At 30.6% G+C, this 23,935-nt stretch overlaps 5 protein-coding genes across 6 annotated transcripts; 3 read left to right on the forward strand and 2 right to left on the reverse strand.

Annotated features, from left to right (window-relative positions):
* Positions 1-754: 754 nt before the first annotated feature.
* Positions 755-16,544, forward strand: LOC127066111 (MAP kinase-activated protein kinase 2). Of its 2 annotated transcripts, XR_007782276.1 has the most exons (11): positions 755-1,231; positions 2,809-3,121; positions 10,396-10,535; positions 10,634-10,698; positions 10,815-10,922; positions 10,999-11,097; positions 11,228-11,303; positions 11,404-11,614; positions 11,805-12,100; positions 16,140-16,210; positions 16,331-16,544. XR_007782276.1 is itself a non-coding variant. In XM_050999446.1 (9 exons), exons 1-9 carry the CDS (start codon positions 1,197-1,199, stop codon positions 12,042-12,044), a joined length of 1,287 nt encoding a protein of 428 aa, XP_050855403.1. In that variant the 5' UTR covers positions 757-1,196; the 3' UTR covers positions 12,045-15,322. The 2 variants fall into 2 exon arrangements, 1 of the variants encoding a protein (XP_050855403.1); XM_050999446.1 differs by lacking the exons at positions 16,140-16,210; positions 16,331-16,544 and having other exon boundaries at positions 757-1,231; positions 11,805-15,322.
* LOC127066110 (enhancer of mRNA-decapping protein 3) lies at positions 14,139-17,946 on the reverse strand. The gene is made up of 6 exons (XM_050999445.1): positions 17,764-17,946; positions 17,450-17,616; positions 17,131-17,378; positions 16,904-17,052; positions 16,562-16,822; positions 14,139-16,490 (listed from the first exon to the last, which is right to left on the reverse strand). The coding sequence occupies exons 2-6, from the start codon at positions 17,605-17,607 to the stop codon at positions 15,897-15,899; spliced, it is 1,410 nt and encodes a 469-aa protein (XP_050855402.1). The 5' UTR covers positions 17,608-17,616; positions 17,764-17,946; the 3' UTR covers positions 14,139-15,896.
* Positions 17,947-18,442: 496 nt separating this feature from the next.
* LOC127066118 (cytochrome c oxidase assembly factor 4 homolog, mitochondrial) lies at positions 18,443-19,012 on the forward strand. The gene is made up of 2 exons (XM_050999466.1): positions 18,443-18,781; positions 18,864-19,012. Exons 1-2 carry the CDS (start codon positions 18,680-18,682, stop codon positions 18,957-18,959), a joined length of 198 nt encoding a protein of 65 aa, XP_050855423.1. The 5' UTR covers positions 18,443-18,679; the 3' UTR covers positions 18,960-19,012.
* Positions 18,991-19,437, forward strand: LOC127066116 (peptidyl-tRNA hydrolase 2, mitochondrial). Its single transcript, XM_050999463.1, has one exon. The coding sequence runs from the start codon at positions 18,991-18,993 to the stop codon at positions 19,402-19,404; it is 414 nt and encodes a 137-aa protein (XP_050855420.1). The 3' UTR covers positions 19,405-19,437.
* Positions 19,438-19,505: 68 nt separating this feature from the next.
* Positions 19,506-23,893, reverse strand: LOC127066109 (transmembrane protein 145). The gene is made up of 5 exons (XM_050999444.1): positions 22,930-23,893; positions 22,339-22,846; positions 22,002-22,139; positions 21,677-21,932; positions 19,506-21,578 (listed from the first exon to the last, which is right to left on the reverse strand). The coding sequence occupies exons 1-5, from the start codon at positions 23,307-23,309 to the stop codon at positions 21,391-21,393; spliced, it is 1,470 nt and encodes a 489-aa protein (XP_050855401.1). The 5' UTR covers positions 23,310-23,893; the 3' UTR covers positions 19,506-21,390.
* Positions 23,894-23,935: the final 42 nt, after the last annotated feature.

Here is a 23,935-nt window from a genome sequence, read left to right on the forward strand (position 1 = left end):
GATGACAAAAAAATTAATTCATAACAAAAAAAAAAAAGAACAAAAAAGGATAAAAAATAATAATAAATTAAGAAAGAAAAAGAAAAAGCGAAAAGAAAAAACTAGCCGGTCTATTCTTTGCTCATTCTTCCGATTGTCGGATGAAAATGTTTCTTGAAATTTAAAATTCAAGGTAGATACGTACATACGTACGTACGTACGTATGTATGTATGTATATATGTACATACGTCATACGTCATATATACATTATACATACATATATACACATATCGTCTAACATCTCTCCGCTTCGTGCAAGCTCCTTCGCCATTCTGAATAATTTCTGCGACAGTGTCTCGATGGAGAAAAGTGCAATTTGGTGGGGGTAGTATAAGAAGGGTTAAGGAGAGAGAAGAGTGGGGGAAACGGAGAGAGACAGACAGACAGATAGATAGATAGATAGATAGATAGAGATAGAGATAGAAGACAGCTTACTTTTAAGCGGTATAATCATTTTATCTAAATCATCAGATTTGTTCTGATAATTTGATAAACTTTTTATAATTGTCGAAAGGCTCTTGCATAACGCGACAATGATCATGAAAGAATCTTCAGTCTCATTTTCGTCGAAATCGCGTAAACGCGAGAATCGGTCGTTCGTCGTTTTGTTGCGCGCGCTTATACAACGACGATAGAGATAGAGATAGAGAAACAGAAAGAGAGAAAGAGAGAGACACACGTACACACACTACGTTCCCCGTTTTTTTTTTTTTTTTTCGTTTCTTTTTAATAAGGAATTTTCAACGGAAAGGAGTTGCGAATTGAGTAGCGCGCCAACTCGATCTGACGACAGCGACAACGACGATAACGACGTTTCATTGGCTCGATTTCTCTTTAGTTTTCAGCTTGACGACAAACGGTTAATCGACTTTTTCGTGCACGTTTAAAAAAGCTTGATTTTCTTTCGTTCGGTTTTTTTTTCTTTTTTTTTTTTAATCGTAATTATCACGCGTGTGTAAAAACGTGTACGTGTGCGTGCGCGTGTACGTGTGCGTATTCCTCCTCGTTTCCTCTCTTCTCCAGAAACGTGCATCTCCTCTTCTGGAAACGTGTGCTACTTATTCGAATCAACTTCGTTGAAAAAAGAAGAGGCGGGATTTTCAAATTCAAACCTATCGAATATTCGACCAGTTCTTTTTCTACTTACTACGCACACATGCCGAAGTCGGGTTCTAAGTGGAGGTTCTGGAGGTTTCTATCTTAACCTTGTTAAATTTTATATCTATCATTCTCTTCGATCTATTTCTTTTCTCTCTTCGTATTTTTCTTATTATGTTCGTAAACCTGAAATACGAATTTTCTCAACGATATATATTCGATAAATATTACTTTTATTCCCTCTTTTTTTTTTAACATTCTTCGTCGCGTTTATTAGTGGCGCGCGAAGTTATATGACAGTGGAAAGTTTAGTGTGAAAATTGCAATTGTTTTTTTTTTCTTTTTTTTGGTTTGCTTGATCGTTTATTTTTTCTTTTTCGTACACATAACGCGTACATATATTTACATGTACACATAACGTTCTGTGTTTTCTCTGCAACGAAAGGCGCACGCATAATAATAACATTTCATTTATCAAACGTCCGATCGATTTTATCGCGAGAAACATTTACGAGTACTATGTACGAGCACACTTATACGTGTATTCGATATTCGTCGTGCACATGTGTGTAACACAACATCCTACGGTCGATTTACGTTCCTATCGCGACCGCAATGCCGCAACGCCGTTGGTCCTATCGCTTTCCTATTGGTCGATATGCTTTAATATCGAAAAGACGAACCAATGGCGTGCCGTCGTGCATCGTTGCATTGCAGTTGGATCGAAACCACCGGCATTATGTTTTCCTCTTGTAGTTGTTTTCTTTCTCTTTCTCTCTTTCTTTCTTTTCTTTTTCTTTTCTTTTTTAAAGATTCGTTATTAGAAATTTATTATTAATTCGACGAGACGATCGAATAATTTTATTACCGTCGTTAAAACAAATACATTATTATTCTCGCATGACTTGCATTTCTTTTAACGCTATTTCGTTTTCTATATCGTTGTTAAACGTTGCATACATTTTTCAACGATACATATGTAATTTATCGATCACGACAACGTTCTGTACAATATACATAATATCGTTAATACCGTGAATATTTAATCGTTAACAAAAGTAGTTGTACGATCGATAGAAAGTTACTTGGAGATCGAATAAAACTCGTTGAAATATTATCCTCGTCGATACGTCTATATACATGTCATATATAAATATATATACATACGTACATACTGCGCATATTATATACATATATCTACGTAGAATCAGAAGGAACCCGTGAGTACGTAGAAGCGTGCGCCGAAACTGAGTTACGATTCATGACGTAATTACATACTATCACTTTGCGCCCGCGCGCCATTGCGAGTAAATCATTTAACCGAGTCATGATATATCTATAAGGAATAAGCGTAATGCGTTTATGCGTTTATCGCGATTCGTTATACGAGCTATCCTTTGTTAAACTGTGTTATATCGATCGAAATATTTATTTCATTATTTTATTATCAATTTAAATATTATACCAATCGATGGTCCTCGTCGTTTAAGTGATAAAAATAATATTATTCCATTAGAACGAATTATTTATCGGTCATTAGGTTTTTTACTTGAAACGAATTATAGCATAAACGATTCGCGAATATTATTTATATAGCTGCCATTGTCACAGACGATCAGCGTGATTATTAATCGTTTTTTCTTTTTCTCTTTTTCTTTTTTTCTTTGTAGAAAGCAGAAGAGATCTCCTTTGGAACAAAAAAAGGAGGAAAAGGAGGAGCTAAAAAAGTGCAAACGAAAACGGGAAGACGAAACGAAGGATACCGTAACGATAAGTCGAAAAAAGGACGAGACCACGAGTACGAGTCAGGATTGCAAGAGGAAAATAATGGAGAATATGTTACCTAAGTGCGAGGCTCGACTACCAAAAGTCACCCCGATCACCGACGATTACGAGATCAGTAATCACGTTCTGGGGCTTGGTATTAACGGGAAGGTCGTACAATGCTACGATAAAAATACTAGGGAAAAATATGCCCTCAAGGTTAGAACGATTCATCTTTTCTTTTTTTTTTTTTAATATATATATTTTTTTCTTATATTTTTATTCGATCTACATTCTGCATAAATCTTGAACATCGATCAATCCTTTTTTTGCGCTTCGATTGTCAACGTCGACTGGTTATAAGAACTAATTTAAATAGCTGTCAACGCGTTATTCTTTTTTAAATTATATACATCTAATAAATTAAAATTGTACAAGTTTCGTACACGTGTTCTCTTTTTTACGTATACACGTATATATATGTACGTCCTTCCATTTACGTGTTCTCTTGTTGTTATGCCAGCAACGTTCCTAGTCAAAGCGCAAAGGAATGATTAAGATAGTAGAAAGAGAGATAGATTGTATATTCGTTCTACGAGAGCCAACTCTTACATGTTTATTTAGTTTCTTATTCTTCCTCGAAATATAATTTCAAATTGAAAGATGTTCTTTTTCAAAACGTTCGAAGAATCGAAATAGTGACTACTTTGTAGAAGAGAGAGAGAGAGAGAGAGAGAAAGCGACAGACAGACAGACAGACAGACAGAGAAAGAGAGAGAGAGAGAGAGAGAGAGAGAGAGAGAGAGAGAGAGAGAGAGAGAAAGAGAGATATCATGTGTCACGCATCATAGGTACTTATATATCACCATGCGACCCCGTCTATTTTTGAAATACCAAAGCGACGATGTTACGAAAGGATGAACACATTATTCGTTAAAAGATATTAAAAAGGAATAATTGACTTTACTTTATTTATTTGTAATTTTTGTTCTTTTCTTTCCATAATTTTTGCAAAAAAAGTTTTTCTCGTTGAGAGGAGCATCGATCTCGTAAAAGCTCACGTTCGATATCCACTTGGCCCACAAGGAGGTATGATCATCATCATCATCGACTAGCGATATTCAACGGGCGAGTCCAGACCGCGAGTCATCCTCTATTTATACCCAGTGATTTCCCATTCGGTCGGTACGACGCTATACATTCGCGTCTTATCCTTTTGTTTCCTTTATCATCGAAATTCAAATATACGAGCCTGACCCTTCCCCACCACTGTGAACGAGCTCTCTTCCTTCTTGTTCACGGGAGATTACGTATATATTTTTTTTGTATAACCCTTCGCAACGATTCTCGATTTCTAATCAGTTAATTCCAAGATAAAGTGATTTCGGTAGATATATTTAATACGACATTAGAATTTACGTATGTACATACATATGTATGTATGTATATATATTGAACTTTGAAATTCTAATAAAACTTACGTAGAAGAATCGCGAAACGTCTAGTTCAAATATACATATATACATATGTAAGTAAATGCAGCTGGCAAAGGCATTCGTTCCACGGTCGCGGTATGAGCAATGGTCGATCTCGTATAGAGATAATAAGTATACATATAGCGAATGCCGATGACCGATTACACGAATCATGGAAAATATTCATTCGTCGTACATGTGTTCTCGAGCAGACCGATTCTCGATCGCATCGTTCAACTTTATGATTTAATTTACGAGGATATACAACGTTAGTTTATAAAGCAAGAAATCGTGACAACCGATGTTCTCTCTCTCTCTTTCTTTCTCTTTTTCTCTCTCTTTAGTTCTATCTATCTCTGAACGATTGGCCGTCGCTTTTTAAATCCTTTAGATCGATTTCGTCATTGCTTGACGTCATGCCGTACGAATTCTTGGAAAGTATTTTAAAATAATATAATAAATCTGCCTCGAGCTCGTCAGATATCTTTTGGGATTTCCCTTATAAGAGCAATGATTTTTAAAACGTAATGAGTCGAGTTAGTTGAATTATTAAAATATTAAAACAGCTTACGATCTTGATATTAATAGAGTTTCGAGCATCGTCGTATTAACGATTCGAAATCGATTCAACGATTCTCAAGAATAATATAAGAATTATTCTCTCGAATTTTTCTTTTTTTCTTCCGAGTCCTATCATCTAAATAGATGTGTGGTATCATATCAAATTTTCATTCTTGACTCATAAAAGTTTGGAAAGTTCTCTCTGGATTATTTTATATCGTATTACATAAATCTTTACGATGACGAGTAAATGTAAGATGTAAGTACGTAGTACGATTAAAAAAAAAAAAAAGAAAAGACAAGAAAGATATAATAAAAAGGAAAAACACAGTCTATCTTAATTTCGAGAGTTTCGATTCTTGCCTTGATGACTTTTAAAGGTAGTTAGGCGTGTATGTCCCTCTGTCTTTATATATGTATAAGAAACGTATAAGGAACGTTAGATATCGAATGCTTCGAATAGTTGCATAGGTTCGTGGCGAACCGATAAGTCAGAGATATATCGGTGCCTAAACAACGTGATGATCTCATGCTTTCCACTACCGAAATGGTTAATGCCTTTGCTGTTAGTTATCATTCCGTTTCTCAACTGGAAATATTCCCAGGGTCGTAAGGGCAGTTCCGCGATAAGAAATTACGTTTGCGAATTACTAATTACCTAATTAACCCTTTTCCCTACGGGAAAATTAATCTTCGATTAGGTTCAGTTGCTTAAGCATGACTTCGAGCGATAACACGAAATACATATATGAATATGCCGATAAGGAAAATAAAAACAAAGATAAGGGAAAAAAAAGAAGAAGAAGAAAAATAGAAAAAAACGAACGTTGTCGTAAAAAAAAAAAATAAAGAAAGAAAGAAAAAACGAGGCAGACGCTAATGCATTTAAAATTATTCATACATTACGTTTTCGAATGAACATGGCAATTATTACGAGGTTTCGGTTAAATTACATTATTTTTGCTTGTTTATTTTTTTCTTTTTTTTTTTCTCCATGACAAATACATTAATATTCTGCAAATACATTATTCTACGGCTCGATGAAATTTTTTGAAATTGTAACACGCGACGATTATTTTTTTTTTTCTTCTTTTCATTACAGTCAAAGAATTAATTTGAAAGGAGACGCATTCGTATCTTATCAAGTTCAAATGTGACGATGAAAATTCGTATAGGAAGACAAACGAGAAAGAGAGAGAAAAAGAGACGATCGATCGAAAGCATATACCGCGTGTAATTCAAATTTACCGGAAAACAGACTTACCTATCATCTGTCGTTTCCCACGGCGCAAATAAGTATCGTCCTCGTCGTTAAATACAATGATGATAATAATGGCTCTAATAAGACATAATGCGAGCGTTTCATAATCTTAATAAATCCTATTGTTAAGTCGTCTAGTCTACTACGAGAGAAATATCATCGCGATTGTAGATCTTGAGAATTTTCGATAAATATTATCGAGAAACGAGAGCGTTTGAATTATCGAGAAAAATTGATCGAGATTAACTTCATTTGTTATTTTATTGGAATGACAAATTGCTTTCATATGTATTTTGAATTATATATGAATACGAATCTAGATACTTATGTTTTCTTTTTTTTTCTTTTTTTTTTTTTTTTTCATCGTGTTACTATTTCGACATAAATCGTGGACACTCTATAATATTTATACGGAGCAGTTAACGTTAAAAGAAAAACAAAGAGAAATATATGCAAATAAATTTTTTCACGCCGTCTTTTTTGTCTCGTGTCAAGGCAACGTCTGCAACCTACTTTTTCACTGTAAATTCGTCCTCGTTGATTGATTTCCGGCTGTAAGCCTTCAAACGGCCGCCATTGACAAACCACATACGGCGGTTTTACTTTTCGTTGTTTGTTTTGTAAATGCCTGACACCGTCCTGTTAATGCTTCTATATTTATACTTTCTGCATTTAAGTATAACGTGTCATCCATATATATATATATATATATATATATATATATATATATATATATATAGAATATTTTACCATGCAATTAAAAAATACAATGCCTGTAATTTTTTCAATATTCGGACATATTCATAACTGGAGAACGCTTTGTTGGATTCGTGTTATGAATAACTCTGTCATATGTTACAAAAAAAAAGCACATATAAAATGTTATTCGATAAAATGAGACATTGTTTAGAAGTCTTCGAAATACACTAAGGACAAAGAAATATAATTTTTATCAATAAATGAAACAACGGCGATACTCCGAAGAACGTTACTACTTTTTTACGTCGATATTTTAATGCGTAAAACTCTTTGTCATTCTTCTAACAAAGTATTAACAACACCGTGAAAAACTTGGAAGACTGTTTTTCTCGGAACTAAATCAAATCTCTTATTGTTGTTTAAAGTTGTAGAGATATTTGCCCTTCGTGATTTGGCAATGTTATTTCGCATTGATTCTTAACAAGAAAAGAGAACGAGATCTATACGGTTTTGTTTGCTTTTTTTTTTTTTTTCTTGTAACGACAACGAAGACGACGTCATCGCTACGCGTTTCTTTTATCGTTGTCAGACGAGCACGACACCATTTTCGATCGAGACGTTGACTGGAGAACATAATTTAGTCTTTGGTTAGATCAACGACGTTTCCATTTCGCGGCTCGTTCGTTCGATTTATATGGTAATGTTAATGGACATGTCAATCGTCGACGAATGTTAATCTTATTATCATAAATTCGATCTTTTTATGATCGACAGGTTTCTCGTCCTCTCTCTTTCTAACTATTGATCTCTTTCTCTTCTTTCACATACGTTGTATTTACTACCATCGACAACGATGACGACGATGGCGATGGCGATGACGATGATTGACATCGTTCCTACCAACGACATAGTACTGGACTAGTTTAAAATGTCGATATTGCATTATCAATGACGTATAACGTCGCCGATTTTAATTAAGTGTATATAGCTACGTATGTATATGTGTATATATATATATATATATATACACACAGGCATAGGTATATACGTAAGCATATGGATATAAACTTTCTTAAGAAATATTCGATGAGAGTTCAATGGAAATGCGGAAGTTGAGAGTATACAGTTATGAATACGTAAATAGTTGGAAAATACCAAAGGTATTAGAGTTAGAAAAAAAGTAGCAAAGTAGTAGAGTTAGCAAGGCGGAGTAGCACGAGGTGTTAAAAACGATTCTATTAGTGTTTGAAAATTTTTTATAGAAATAAATCTTTGGTAATGGATCGTGTTCTATAGCTGAAATTGTTAAAGAGAAATATTGTTCTGTTTGCAAAAAGTTTAGAGCTGAATAATCGCAAGGATTAATTCGATGTAAAGCAGAAAAAAAAAGAAAGGACGATTTGATGACGATGTATAGCGATCACGATATATAGTAACAGATTTTGCCGAAAATATTTTTTTATATAAATTTTTTTTCGAGCTCTCCCTTTCGTCTTCTTTATTCCTCGCCGAATTATGATGACACGTACGATTTCGATTTCTCATCCTTTTTACGCAATTAATTTTTCGTTCATATCGAAAGCGTTCTCTCATTATCGCCGATGTTGGCATCATTTGATGACATACTAACGATCTGAATGAAAACCAGTTTCGACTTCTTTCGATTTCAGAACGCGGAACGCGCAATAACCTTTAAATATTATTTTTAGATCAGACATACGATGAAAACGTTATATTACAACACGCATGTACGGTCAACCGCGTGATTTCTTATCACATTTTTCTGTCATTCGACGTTAAATATCTTTAAGAGCGAAGAGTAAATCTCTCTCTCTCTCTTTCTTTCTCTTTCTCTCTTTCTAGATCATCAAGAAGTCTAGACATCTTACGTGACGCAAAATTAGACGTATCGAAAATTATCGGCAAGAGACGCGTAAATTAAAGACTGTCCGTTTAACAGAGTCTCGTAATTTATTTCTTCGCATGTGTGCTGTAATAATAGATTTTAATTGCGAGAAAAATGTATCGTCCATCTTACGGACGACATCACGTTCGTAAATCTTTCGGATAATCGGCCGAGTCCCGCTCGATTATTTCAAGTCATTACTTCGTAAGCAATCGCTGGAATTGACACACACGTCGTATTATATATTTAAAAAAACAATAGTATTTAACAATGCAAAGTTTTTGCACAATTTATTTCGTTTGTCTTACACCGCATAATTTTGAATATTTTTACGAATCGTCATTCTTTAACATCGGAATCATCAAATCGATTGGTAATATAAGAACTAATTTTTTCCTTTAAGATTATTAAAATCATAATTATTAAAATATATATGTTAACCATAATTTTATTATTTAAAATTTTTAATAATAATGAATAGAAATGATTCAAGCGTTCGTCCAAAATTAATGGATATGAAAAACTTAAATTATAATAATTCTGACGAGATAATGAGTTGTCGGTTCTTTTCTTTTTTTTTTTTTTTTAATGTATAAATTTAATTTTTTTAATCGAAAAAAGAAAGCCGCAAAATTTTCAAATTGTCGTAGTATTCGTGATAGCCGTATTAATCATATTACCGTAAAAATCAGCATTTTAGAAAATAATTACAAATTATCTGTGTAGATAATTTTTCGATATATAGAGAAAAATAAGGAGTGCAAAGTCAGTGTTACGAAGTATAAGAGGAATGCTGTTTCCTATACGCATACACTTCTTCGAGTCTTGTACCTGCGTTTTTACTTCTTCGAATGTGTAAATTGCATTTGCATGCATTTTTCATTGACGCATGTCATAACTAGAAAAACGTATCATATGTGCTCAGATTCCTAACATAGATCACACAGGTGTTTGTCATTATAAATTCGAAAACAATATTAAATTATTCGAATTGTACATATATACATTTATAAGCTTCTTATAATTAAATATTATTTTTAAGTATCTTTTCTAATGGAATAAATTAAATAAGGATTAATCATCGCAATTGAAGAACTTCGTATCATCGATGACGAATTTTTTAAAACTGTTTAATCTCTTTCTACTCCCCATGGATATAATTTACTTTCGTAGTACATACATTTGTATAATACTTGTAAGATCCTCATCTATCAAATCGAATGTTTGTTTACTCTCATTTTTACACCATCGCATCTTTAAGTTTACATTAGCGATTACGTCGGTTTGTTGGAAATAGCTTAGGAGATAAAAAATTGCCTCTCCCTCTTTCTTTGGTCTCTCGAGAAAAAGAATTCTGCTAGTGACGTCGATCTTTCTGATAAATAGATTATAACAAGACGAGTATAAGAGAAGAATCTTATATATATTTTTTTTCTTTCTTTTTTTCTTCTTTACAATAGGGATCTTTAAATTCCGAGAACTTTTCATTTTAATCATATTGAGAATGTTAAACGCACTATTGGATGACGTTAATAATGTGTTAAATATTAAATGTTTCTTGTATAACATAGATATTTTCTCGTTTCTACAGGTTTTACACGATTGTGTTAAAGCGAGAAGAGAAGTTGAATTACATTGGAGGGCGTCCAATTGTAGACATATAGTCCAAGTAAAGGATGTATATGAAAATTCGTATAGTGGAAACAAATGTTTACTTGTGGTAATGGAATGGTGTGTAATAGTTCAAAATTGGTCGTTGTAATAAATTTGAATGATAGTTTAATAGATCTGTTTATCGATTTATTGCAATTCGTTTATTTGTATTATAGTATGGAAGGTGGTGAATTATTTCAAAGGATTCAAGATCGACAAGACAGTGCTTTTACGGAAAGAGGTATATATAAGAAGAAATTAAAAATTTCAATGTCTTTCTTCCTTTTTTTTTGTATGATATAAAATGTATGTATATATATATATATATGTGTGCGTGTGTATATAATCTATTTACAGAAGCTGCACAAATAATGTACGAAATATGTGTAGCTGTAAAACATCTGCACGATATGAATATTGCTCACAGAGATCTCAAACCGGAAAATCTTTTATATTCCAAACCAGGTAAATGAAAAATCATAAGCAAATTATTGTTCAATCGCGTTTTTGTTAATTTCAATTGATTTATTTCATTTTATAGATAGTACGGGAATTTTAAAACTAACTGATTTTGGATTTGCCAAAGAAACACATATGAAAGATACATTACAAACTCCTTGTTATACGCCATATTATGTTGGTAAGTAACTTTATATATATATATATATATATATATATATATATATATATATATAGATTACTAAATAAATCTTTTTATTACCGAAAATAAATTTTACGGAAAGATTTGTTTGTCATTTTATAATGTGTAGCTCCAGAAGTTCTGGGACCAGAAAAATACGATAAAAGTTGCGACATTTGGTCGCTTGGTGTAATAATGTATATACTGTAAGTAAACTTCTCACGTTAAACGCAATTAAAAAAAAAAAAATCCTGATCTGTAAACGTTTCTAAGATTCGCCTGTAATTTGTTTTATTAAATTCATAGATTATGTGGCTTCCCACCGTTCTATAGTAATCACGGTTTAGCGATATCACCTGGAATGAAAAAAAGAATTCGATTGGGTCAATATGATTTTCCTGCTCCAGAATGGTCTAATGTAAGTGTACAAGCTCGTGATCTCATTAAAGGAATGTTATGCACAGATCCAGCACAAAGATTGCAGATAGACGAAGTGATGCGCAATAAATGGATTGCCGTAAGTTGAATTGTCTAATTTATTTTTAGACAATTAAGTGCGTGATTTGAGTCATTTGAGATATTAAAAGGCACATTTTATCGTATGCTGTTATATTTTTACGTTAACATTATTTTTAACATAGGTCTCGATTAATCGACAATTTTTTGATAAAAATAATCGGTTTTTTATATATTTATTTTATCTATAGAAATATACAGAAGTGCCTCCTACGCCTTTGCACACTGGTCGTGTATTAAGGGAAGGTGAAGAACTTTGGCCCGAGGTACAAGAAGAAATGACTCGTTCTTTAGCTACAATGCGGGTAGATTACGATACGGCAAATCTTAAACAACTCGATCATACCAATAATCCATTATTAAACAAACGTAGACGCGCTAAACAATCCAGCGCTATTCCACCTACCGCTAATCCAACTCCTGCTTCCTAGGAGGATGTTTTAAGAGCCAGACACAACTGGCATTTTTTGATACGTCGATGCATTAGGTACAGCATTATTACAATGCGGATTGTTTTTTGACGACTTGCATCATCATGCAAAGGAAACAAACTTGCAAAGTAGATTATTATTTTAAAAGAAATTAATTGTGTGCATATGAGTGCACATACATATATGCATGAAGGATTAACATGCATTATTGCTCGATATATCGAGAGTTCTCTCTCTCTCTCTTTTTTAACTATTGTAACATTTTTAATATTAATTATTTGTACAATTGTTTGAAATAATTTGCAAAACTTTTTTAATCATAGACGCAATAATAAACTTTAGTATCATTGTTCTTGAGCAATAATAGCATGTATCCTTCATACATAATCTGTTTTAATAATTTATAATTTTTTTTCTAAACGATACAAAAATATGGCCTGATCAACATTATTTTAAACATTAATATTCTAAAGGAAATTAAGAGTATAAAAAAGAAAAGTTATTAGCAAAGAAAAAATAATATACAATATTCGTTGAAGAACTAATAGGTATATGTCTAATTTCATTTGATAAACATTTTTCTAACGATATATTTACGTGATATCATATCAACGATATATACATATATTAATTGCTGAAACTTAGTACAAATTATTCAATTTTATAAATTTTTCGTTCTAGAACGTAATCTTTACAATGGCCTCTCATCTATATATATCCCGAAAAAAGCTTTGAGTGATTGAATGTAGAGTAATCATGATATAATATATATTCTAAGATATATTTGTTTCCAAATTGAAATTTGTTTATTATATAAATACAGCAACAATTTACATCACTTCTTTTTAAACCGTCCAAACTGCAAAATGCTAGAAACAGAAAATAATATCAAATTAGATATTGTTAAATACGATATCGCATTAGTACGAAATTATTTATGTTGATTGTAAAATGATAACGAGATTCTAAGAAAAAGTATTCACTGAATGATTAAAAGTCAATGTGATTACTTGATAAAATAATTAATCGATTTATTCAGACGCTTCACACTGATCTTTGTATTATTAACATCTCACTACTTCATGAAATTTTCGCCTAAACAACACGAATTTAGTGTTCCTCTTCGTCATTTCACTAAAGTTTTAAGAATGAATAAAACTATAGCATTGAAAATACATTAGAACAATTATAGAGAATAGAATTATATGAAGTATAATACTTTAAAGAGTATATTTTTACCAATATGTTGAAATAAAAAATATTACTTTAAAATATATTAATCGTAATGTTGGTATAGAAATATACTTGAAAATTAAGGTGATCAAATAAAAATATAGATTTTACTTGATTATAAGTGGATAGTGTGTGTATAAATTTGATTATATTTTATATAAATAAATTTAGTATAAATATTTAAAGAAAATATATCGTCAATATCGTCAATCAATAACTAAATATTAAGAAACAGAGTATAGATCAGACTGTTTTTTATTTAGAAGTGACTGATATCTATTAAAATTGTAAATATTCTTTAGGATATATAAAATTTGTAGTTGAGAAAACGAATCGTATATCATTGATTTATAGAATTTATTCAGGGTGGTGCTACTATTTTCAAATCTTAAATATATTATAAAAGCAATTTTCAGTAAAAAATTTATTTACTAAGACAGACGATATAAAGTTATTAATATCATGATTATACTGGCCTTATAAACGATTATCCTAAATTAGGTGTCTTTTCATTCATACTTGTTCGGTTAGAAGTAGAATCACGGATTGGATGATTATATGAATTATAATGAATGCTGATTTGACATGCATTTATGAAACTCGACAATAAAAATGTGAATGTTCAATTATAGAATTACTATTTCATCTCATTGTATTTCTATGTATCACAAAAGAATTTTAATTTTTATCACTATTATTATTAAACGAAAACCAAGCAAAACGCGAAATAAAACGAACGGAATATTTGTAACAGTTAATGCTTAGAAGAGTTATAACTCATTTGATATAAATATAATGCAGATAGTGAATTATAATGTTCATGCACATGACATACTATTTCTGATTTCAAAATGATACAAATTTTAATAAGGCTATTACTTTTATTGTTTCTTTTAATGCCATCAACAACTCTAGTAACAATCATGCACCAGTATACAGTATACACTGTTCTGTAGATACAAGTATTCTTATATTATGTTCTTTCTCAATATGCGTGAGTGATAATGCATATATAATTCCTGATAAATATTGATCGAACTTTATGACCAGTATCTTGCAGGAATATATATACTGTAAGTACTTACATTTATTATTGTTAAAAGTACTTGCATCTTAATGAGAAAAGATTCATTACATCTATGTATATCAAAATAAAAAAAAAAATATGTTGAATACAAAGTTATACAAAATTATAAATAAAATAATTTTTAGAAACATAAAAATTTCTTCTTTTGCCTAGCTATTTTATTTACTCAGTGAAAGTAGCAGATTTATTTAATTCGTATATCTTTTTTGAAAATATTTAGAACTTAATTAAAGTTTTGCATGAGAAACAAATTATGCTTTTTTACTTACTAATTTATCGTTTATAGCATTACGATTTGTTAAATCTTAAATGTAGAATAAATTTAAGAATATACAATCAGGTATAAAATATGAATAAATTACTTATAATAATTATAATTAAAATGAGTCTTGTATACTGAATGTTTGTTACAAACAGTCGTTAAAAATGCAACATCACATTTTGAAATGATTGATTCATATAAATATACTATCCTGTAGAAAATACACTAGATATGCTAATTTTTTCACACAGCTCTGGAATAAGTATTTTCTGTACGAATGATTTTTTTTTTTTTTTTTTTTATATATATATTAACGATTATAAAATTTGAAATATTGAAATTCTTTTGAATTTAGTTAATAACATTTATTTTAGAAATGAAAGGGAATATGAACCTAATTAGATATCTGCAAAAACAATATAATGCATTTAATCCTATTATAATTGTGCACAGAATATTTTATAATATATGATAAGATAAATCTAATACCTAATTAGAGAAATACATTAGGAAAGTAATTTCGAGTATAGAAAAAGAGAAATATTTTCCTTACATACTTCTTGAACTCAATAATACATATCAAAACATGCTAATTAAATGAATAATGACATAATAGATTTCATAGAAATCAATAGCTATTGTAAAAATTATCGCGTGATAAATACATCTGAACTTTCCAAAAAAAAAAAAAAGAAATAGGACTTGTACAATAAATAATTTTCAGTGTAATTATAATTTTTACGAGTCATAAAATGGATCATTTCTAAAGAATATCTAATACATATTAAAATATTACAATTTCTTTTTCACTGATTGTTATAACCGTTATCGCATATACTACGTATTTTAATGATTTCATTTACAAAGCTTCAGCGGCAAAATTCAAATGCAATTACATAATATCGTTTATAGAATTCTGACTGTGCTCATTTTTTGTCCGATTATATAAATGTGTTTAATCTAATATTATAAATGTATGATATATCAATAAATATATTGTTCTATTAAAACATATCAAATATATCATCCTCAATTTGCTGTAAGCCACACTTAACATATGCTTACGAAAAACTATAATTTACATAGTAAATGTCACAGCATGTTATGCTTTTTTTTATATGAGGACAGTATCCTCTGTCCTTGGAGTATGTTCCTGTGACACAGTATACCTATTTTAATTGTATACAATGCTAAAGAAAGAAAAAAAAAACTAGAACTTTTTAAAATCTGAAGATGCTGTTGCTAGAATCAACAATTGGTTAAAAATTTGCTAGGAGTTATTGGAATGCAAAGGAATGACAAATTTTGGTCCAAAAGGAGACCTATAAGTAATTCCAACATCAGAATAAACTTTGTTTGGTAGAGCAAGATTACAAAGATATAGTCTACCATTGTCAAGACTGTGAGATAGTGGTAAAGCACCGACTAAACTAAATTTACTTAAAATGCCAGGTGTACCTGTAGATGGTGGTTCAATAGCTAAAACAAGTGCTCTATTATTATTTGCCCACAGTGTTACTGGAGTAACCATTTTTGGAGAATTTTCATCGCATAGCGCAACAAGGATTAAATCTACGACAGAAGGTAAATTTTTAACTTTAGTTTCTACTTTGTTTTCTGTCAATCTATATAAAGATAGTTCTTGTAGAAGAAAAACGTCTTCCGAATTTTCAACGAATACTATTGTTTTAACACCATGACTAGATAATTGTCGTGCGCAATTAACGCCAGCAGCTCCTGATCTATTCGGTCCGCAAAGTGCTACAACAGTTGGCCATTGATGAGCATTATTTGGATTGAGTCTATGTCCACCGCCGAGAAGCTGAAGAATAATTTCTGCTCCTGCACGTCCAAGAAGTTCTACCTGCAATGCTTAAAGTGACTTACAAATTTCATATTAAATACATAGTAAAACGAACTATTAGAATTTCATACCCTTCGTTCCCAGCTAATTCCAAGCCGATCTGCTGCACCAATTAATTGACGATGAAGATCAAGAGTGATACTTGGTATTACTAGGCCATCATCCGTAACGTATTCCTTTTCCCCAGTCGAAGGTACAACAATTTGTCTGAAGGCTGTAGGTTCCGAAACAATGACGTTCTCATCATGTCGATATTTACCACCACCGCCTCTATTACTCTCCGACTGTCTAACGATATCTGGTTTGAGCGAATTAATTTCTTGCCATACAGCCTAAAAAAATCAATATTGTAATTATCGATTGGTAAAAAAATTATTAACTCACTCGTGAAAAATTGAGACTTTCATACAAACCTCTTTATTAAATAGTGCTAAATTTTTTTCAAAATCGAAATCTTGATTCAAGGATTGATCAATGGGAGTACCAAAAGTATGTTCGTCCCTTTCAAGCACTCTCTGTCTATGAGTAAGTCTCTTTTGAGTTGGCTTACAATTAGACTCGGCTGTAAAAATTATTAAATATTTATTATTCGTTAAACTTTAGAAATGCGTAATTCTTATCTCAAAAAAAAATTATATACTTGATCCCATTTTGCCATTAGTTGCCAGTTCAGATTGTTGTTGCGCCGACTCAACAGGTTTTTTAAAATTCGACGACGACTGCATTCCACCAGAATGTGTTGAAGATGGAACACTTTCAGAAAAAGATCTACCTGCTCTTTTAGCAATGGGTCTCTTTACCGTTACTTTACTTTGTGTTTGTGTATCATTTACATTAGAGCAGGCTTCTTTGGTGGAAATAATTTCTACATTGACTATATCTTTAGCACTAAAATGCGATTATATGAGGTAATATCTATTTAATTTAAACTTAAAAATTTATATACGTTACAGACTTACTTCAAACTAACTACAGAGGAAGTATGCGGTACACCGTTACAAAAAGCCTTTGAAAGAGTCACACTTTGTTTATTTAAATCGATTATTTGACCCTGGTAAGTACCAAGATCATCTATACATGTGACAGAGACTGTACAACCAACAAATTGTTCTGACATTTTTTCAATCTGTAAAAAAAATATTTTGTATTTAAAATTAATATCTATCACATAAGAAACTGTATATTTTAAAACATGTTGGTGTTTTTTATTTGAAAAAAAAAAAAGAAAAAAAAAGAAAAAAAAATGTTAAAATATAATTTGTGTACGACGTACCGTCAATTAAAATTTATAAATATGGTTAAGGACACAACAGATTTCTTACAAAAATATTCACATAGAACTTTGTACTTTCACGAATTCTTGGATCCTAATTTAACTCATCTAAGTTTAGTTAAATATTCTTGAATGTTCAATACAAAATGAATATTATATTTCAAGCTTTTGGACTGCTGAACAAATAGCTATAATACAGAATATACATGATAAGATACTTTACCGAAATTTTATTTCAACTTTTTTTGGACAAGTAATGTATGAAATAATGCAATTAATAAGAATATCACCGTTTCAATAATTTAGCCAAATAAAATACATACGCGTGAATGTATAAAAAAATGATCTATACAGTATATTCAGATACTTTTCATTGTTCAAAGAAAATAAACTTATTTCTTACCTTTGATATATTAGAAAAACTAAATTCATTGGCTATTGCTGTTCGTTACAAACATGGTGTGTAAAGAATAATAGAGTGAACACTTAACGAACATTTTAGCAGCACCATCTACAAATTCAAATATTTCTTTGCATAATAATAAATTGTTATTAATGTTTCGTTTGAAAAATTAACGCGAATATTATTTTTATGGAAGAAAAAAAAAATACATTACGATATCACGAATACATTTGTTCTATTTGATTTTTTAAAAAATTTTGTTTTCGCAATTCTTATAGTTGCGTTACTCGTATAGTTCTTATAGTTGCGTATAAATACAGTTGCGTTCGTTTTATGTACGCATGGTGTAAACACAAGTACTCGTATCATTTCATATTTATGTCGTCTATTTCTTTTCTTTAATTCTGATCTAATTTATTTATACTCTCTAACGATAGTTTAATTTTTATTTTTGATATAATTGTCAAAAAGTAATACAATTTATATATTTTAACGTTATTATATAAAAGTATCATGGTTGTTAAAAAGGATGAAACTCAAACAATTGATATTATAGATACAATTGAGCAAAAATTAAAAAAGGCTGGCTGTCTTGAATTACATTATCAAGTTCAGGTATAATAATTAGAGATTTGTTAAAATTTTTTGATTATTGATTAAAGTAATCGTTTCTATTTTACATGTATTGCAATTTAAGGAATGTATAGCTGAAACAAGAGATTGGAGAAAATGTCAGGATCATGTAAAAAGGTTTAGAGTATGTATGGAAGAGCACAAACAAAAACAAGAATAAGGATTAGATAGTTAATTAGAATTTTCATAACATGTTATCGATATTGAAACAAATAATGCCAATCTTTATACGTGCATGTTCAGTGGAAAATTGTAAAATGGTGATTATAGTGAGAACGGACATAGTTATGGGAAAAGGGAAAATAGCAGCGCAATGTGCCCATGCGGCATTAGAGTGTTATAGAAAAGCAACAGCCAATCCAAAAAAACATTATATGTTTAAAGATTGGTTATATAACGGTCAACCAAAGATCGTTCTTAAAGTATCGAACGAAGTTGAATTATTAAATATAGCACATAAAGCTCAGCAAGTTGGTATAACCACAGCCATAATAAGAGATGCAGGGAGGACTCAATTACAATCTGGTACAGTTACGGTAATTGGAATTGGACCGGGTCCAAATGTAGAAATAAATAAGATTACATCGCATTTGAAATTGTTGTAAATGTGAAATAAATGTAGATAGATAATATCGTAATATTTGTTTATCATTTTGAAATAAATAATATACTTTTTTATATCATACTTATAAGACATAAGGGCAAATAATTTAGTTTCTTTTATTACATGTAAAAAAGTACTTAACATTATTGTGTTCTCATTTACTATTGTATATTTAACAATATGAAAAATTAGAATTCAAATTGACGATTGTTTGTACAATATATTTTTTTGACAACAGCTTATGTGAAAATATTAAAATACGCTTTTAGTTATATAGATGAATAGAGTCATCTTAAGTACAATAAACTAATTTCACAATTAGTTGAATGTGAAAGGTATTGCTGATTAAGCAACACTACACATATATAACTGAAATCTTTTGTTCAAGGTTTATATTATTTTAATTAAACATTTGAATTTATTCTGCGAAACATTTTATTTACTTTTCAAGGACATAATAGACCTTTCTTTAATTATTTTTTCTAAAATATTATCCATTATCTGATTTCTACAATAATATCAAGACATTAGAAACATTGCACCAATATTTCAATACATACAAGGAGCTCAAAATTTTTCTAAAGACAGTGTATATTTGTGTATACCCCTATCACCTTATTTATTACAAGATTGAGCAACATCATTTCATTAAATAATGTACAACTAGTAAAAAGTAATATTAGAAATATAATTGTTAATTCAAAGTCATTGATTCATTCATTTTTAAACTAATATTCTATTGGTGTACAACCGAATTTTTAATTAATTAATAAAACAGAAACAAACAAAAACGTTAGTTTCTAAGGAAAATGTTCAACAATATTTAACAATAATAATGATTTATAATATATATATATATATATTTATCTATATACTAATATAAATCATCACATAGAATTTATACTTTCTTCAGGCAGTTCAAAAATTAAAGTTTAAATCACGATTTTTTAATAAAAAAATAGTAGTAAAACCTTATAGAATTTTTAATAAGTTGTGTTTACTGTGCTTTGATCTAAATTAAAATCAAGTAGTTTATAGCATGACAATTATATATGTAATCTGAAAAATACAAAATTGCTAAGAGCCATAACTATTTATATAGTAAATATTTCCAAGTGTTTACAGATGTATCAGTAATAAAACTGTTACCAAGTAAATATGCAGTATATGTATAATACTGATATTGTTTATAATAAATTAATATTTTCAGTTTTGTACCCAACTAGTTATTTCATGGCTGCTTAGTCATGTTCCCATCTTATTGTAATTATAAAACCACACAATCATGTAAACAACTATGTATAATCATTCTCTTTCAAGCACACACTAAAATATATTTTATAGTGTAGAATAATAAAATTATTGAACAATATAAAGAGAAAAAAGAGAGTGAGTATTACAAGAAAATTCTATTATGTAGATTACTATAAAATTATAAAATTTACTATGTAATAGTGTGATTATTTTATATTTTTATGTATGTATATATTATATAATAGGTATATGATATATAGGTGAAATACAGAAGCCAAATAAAAATAAAAATTATCAGATAATTGCCAACCATAAAAATCTGCTACACATTTCAAATCTTTTAAAATTAAGAAAGTGACTTTATATTATTCTACTATACACTATGCACTTGATATATCTCTGTGTGTGTGTGTGTGTATGTGTGTGTCATGAATTAGTACAAAATAAATCAATTATCATTATTTTTACCCTCTAAGTAGAAAATTATCATAATAAACTGATTTTTACATTGTGTTTGTTCATTTTATCTTTTTCGCATTAATTATTGACTTCTATTGCATATTTCGATCTAATCAATGATATACATATATTAATTACAGAATGTGCAGCACATTTCAGTCTCAAATAGCACAGATCAAAGTATTACCAATTTTCTATGGTTTTACCATTTGGCAAATATACATCACATTTTGAACGTTACTCTTCAATATTTTACCCCATTTAGATTTTAATATTAAGTGATAATTTTACTGAGTTCTGGTTCCACATAATTATTCAGTACATGAGGTGCTTCATTGAATTCATCAAGTTCATCACCATTATCTCCACCTTGAGCGAGTAAAAAGTACTGTTCACTTCGCGTTGGCCATAATAAATGTGCCATTACACAATAAGCAAAACAATCAGCAGAGTATGTTATACCTAAAATTTCATTATTATTATTGTATATTTGGATGTACGTGTTTGTTTTTACAGAATTTGTATGCTGCAACATGTGTAGAGAGTTTATCAATACTCACCTAACAACAATTTAAACCTCCAAAGAGCACTCACTTGAAGTGCTATAAGAGCTATTATTGGTAAATAAATAAACCAAACTAGTGAAGATGCACCGAAGTGAAGAAGAAAATTCAATTTTTGAGTATTATGTTCGTACGTCATAGTATTTCGAAGTTCATATAAAAACCAGATCATTATAGCACTTCGGAATAAAAGAATGAACCAACCTGGCCAAGTCTGGTATTCGTCGATGTCTTCAACTATGTCAACTTCAGTCTAGAAAATATTACACAAGTGTGACAAGTAAATTTTGCAATGAATTTAAATACAATAATAAAAACGTACCATGTTCCAAACATACAGCAGAATGTGTACTACTCCATAACATAGCCATATAGCAAAAACTAGAGGCTTCCATGTTAATTCCATTCGAGTTACAGCCCATCCTTTGGCAAGTAAAAGTAGAAGTAACATAAATGATGCCTATAATATAAATAGTTCATTGTATCGATGGTTTATGAAAAAATTCAAGAGCACGCAAACACATATATGTACATATATGAATAGAGTTAATGATATTCTATTGCTGTATACTAAGCATAAAAAAATGTATATTACATGCTTGTATTTAGGTTTTACACTTTTTACATTCTACCGCATATTAAACACACACTTTTCTTACCCTTGAGAGAATATCAAAAATATCGCCGGCAACTTCTAATTGTTCGTAGCCAACTCCATCGAGAGAAAATTTTAACACGTGTATTAAAATTAAACACACTGCAACAAACTCTAATAATAAGCTAGCCGTAAATAATCGTGTCACAGGGTGTTTTTGTAATCTTGCTGCATATAATTGCAGCGGAACTAATATAATATAGCACACAAAGAATAGTAAATATAGTTCTATAGTATTCTGCCTGTCATAGGAGAACTGATACGTAAGGCTGTTCAGGCCACTAGTATTAGGATTGCCATTTACTAGCCATATATCATACTCTAATATGTCATGCTTGTCATAATATTCCCACTGGCATGTTGTTGCATTTCTATAACATGCTACTATACTCATATACCAGAAACGTGGTTGCCAAAAGTCCTGTATAACATAAGTGAATTGATGTCCCTTTACAATATTCCATATAGAGTCTTCGTCTTGACATAATTTTCCTCTAGGGCAAGGTATTCGCCTTTATTAAAAGAAAAAATATAATATAGAAATGTCGATTCATTTTTTTTGCGATATATACGTACAAACTATAATCAGACATACCTTAGAAAATCTTGACCTTCGTCGTTACAGTTCGGATCGTAAGAACTCTGATTCAGAGTATTAAACATTAGAGTACACGCAATATTTTTATCTATTACAGTCCTATTACCATAGTACTCTAAAAAATGACTCCGATCAAGAACGGCCAATGTAATCGGCACAGAAAAGTTCATTTTGCTCGTGATGTTTCCAAATATATATCCAGATGTATCCTTCTGCCTGTGACGATCAGTTTTTTGGAAGCCAAATTTAATGAGAAAACGGAAGAACTCTTTCGCGTTGAATGTGCCAGTTATGTGAGTAGATTCGACACAATCCAGCTGCAATAGAATGCAGATGCAAAGGGAGAAGAAAGGGTACAACCACCGTCGAAACATCATATTCGAGGACAATTCCCAGTAAATATCGAGGGTCGAACGTTTTTTTTTTCTCGAACGGATGTCAAGAAGCAAAGACAATCTTTCGTAACTCTAACATGTTTTCTTCATCGAGTCAAAATGTTTTGAAACACATTTCGGAATCACTTCTTCTTTCGCCATGGAGTCCTCGTCAACGTCGACAATAACTCTTCTTCTCGTAACATCGTCTTCGTTGTTCACGTATTGCGATTCGAGGGCACACATATGTTACTGGCATAGAAATAGATTCAAAAATAATAACAAGCGTTTTATCTGTCGTACGTTGTACGAGCCATGCTCGCCTATCGAACTCGGTTTTCCTATTGATTTTCCCCACCCAAAGATCGAAAGCGTAATGGAGAAAATGAAACTTTCTCTCTCTCTCTCTCTGTGTGTCTGTCTGTCTCTCTTTCTCGTTTTCTTTTTCTCTTTCTTTATTTCTTTTATTTTCTTTTCCTTTACCTTTTTCTTATCCTTTTTTGAGATACATATGTACGTTGAGAGAGAGAGAGAGAGAGAGAGAGAGAGAGAGAGAGAAAGAGAAAAAGAAAGAGAGAGAGAGTTCGATCGTTATGTGATTCTACTACACGACCACGTTCAGTCGTAGG

The sequence above is a fragment of the Vespula vulgaris genome, chromosome 9 (assembly GCF_905475345.1).
Source record: "Vespula vulgaris chromosome 9, iyVesVulg1.1, whole genome shotgun sequence".
NCBI classification, from domain to species: domain Eukaryota; kingdom Metazoa; phylum Arthropoda; class Insecta; order Hymenoptera; family Vespidae; genus Vespula; species Vespula vulgaris.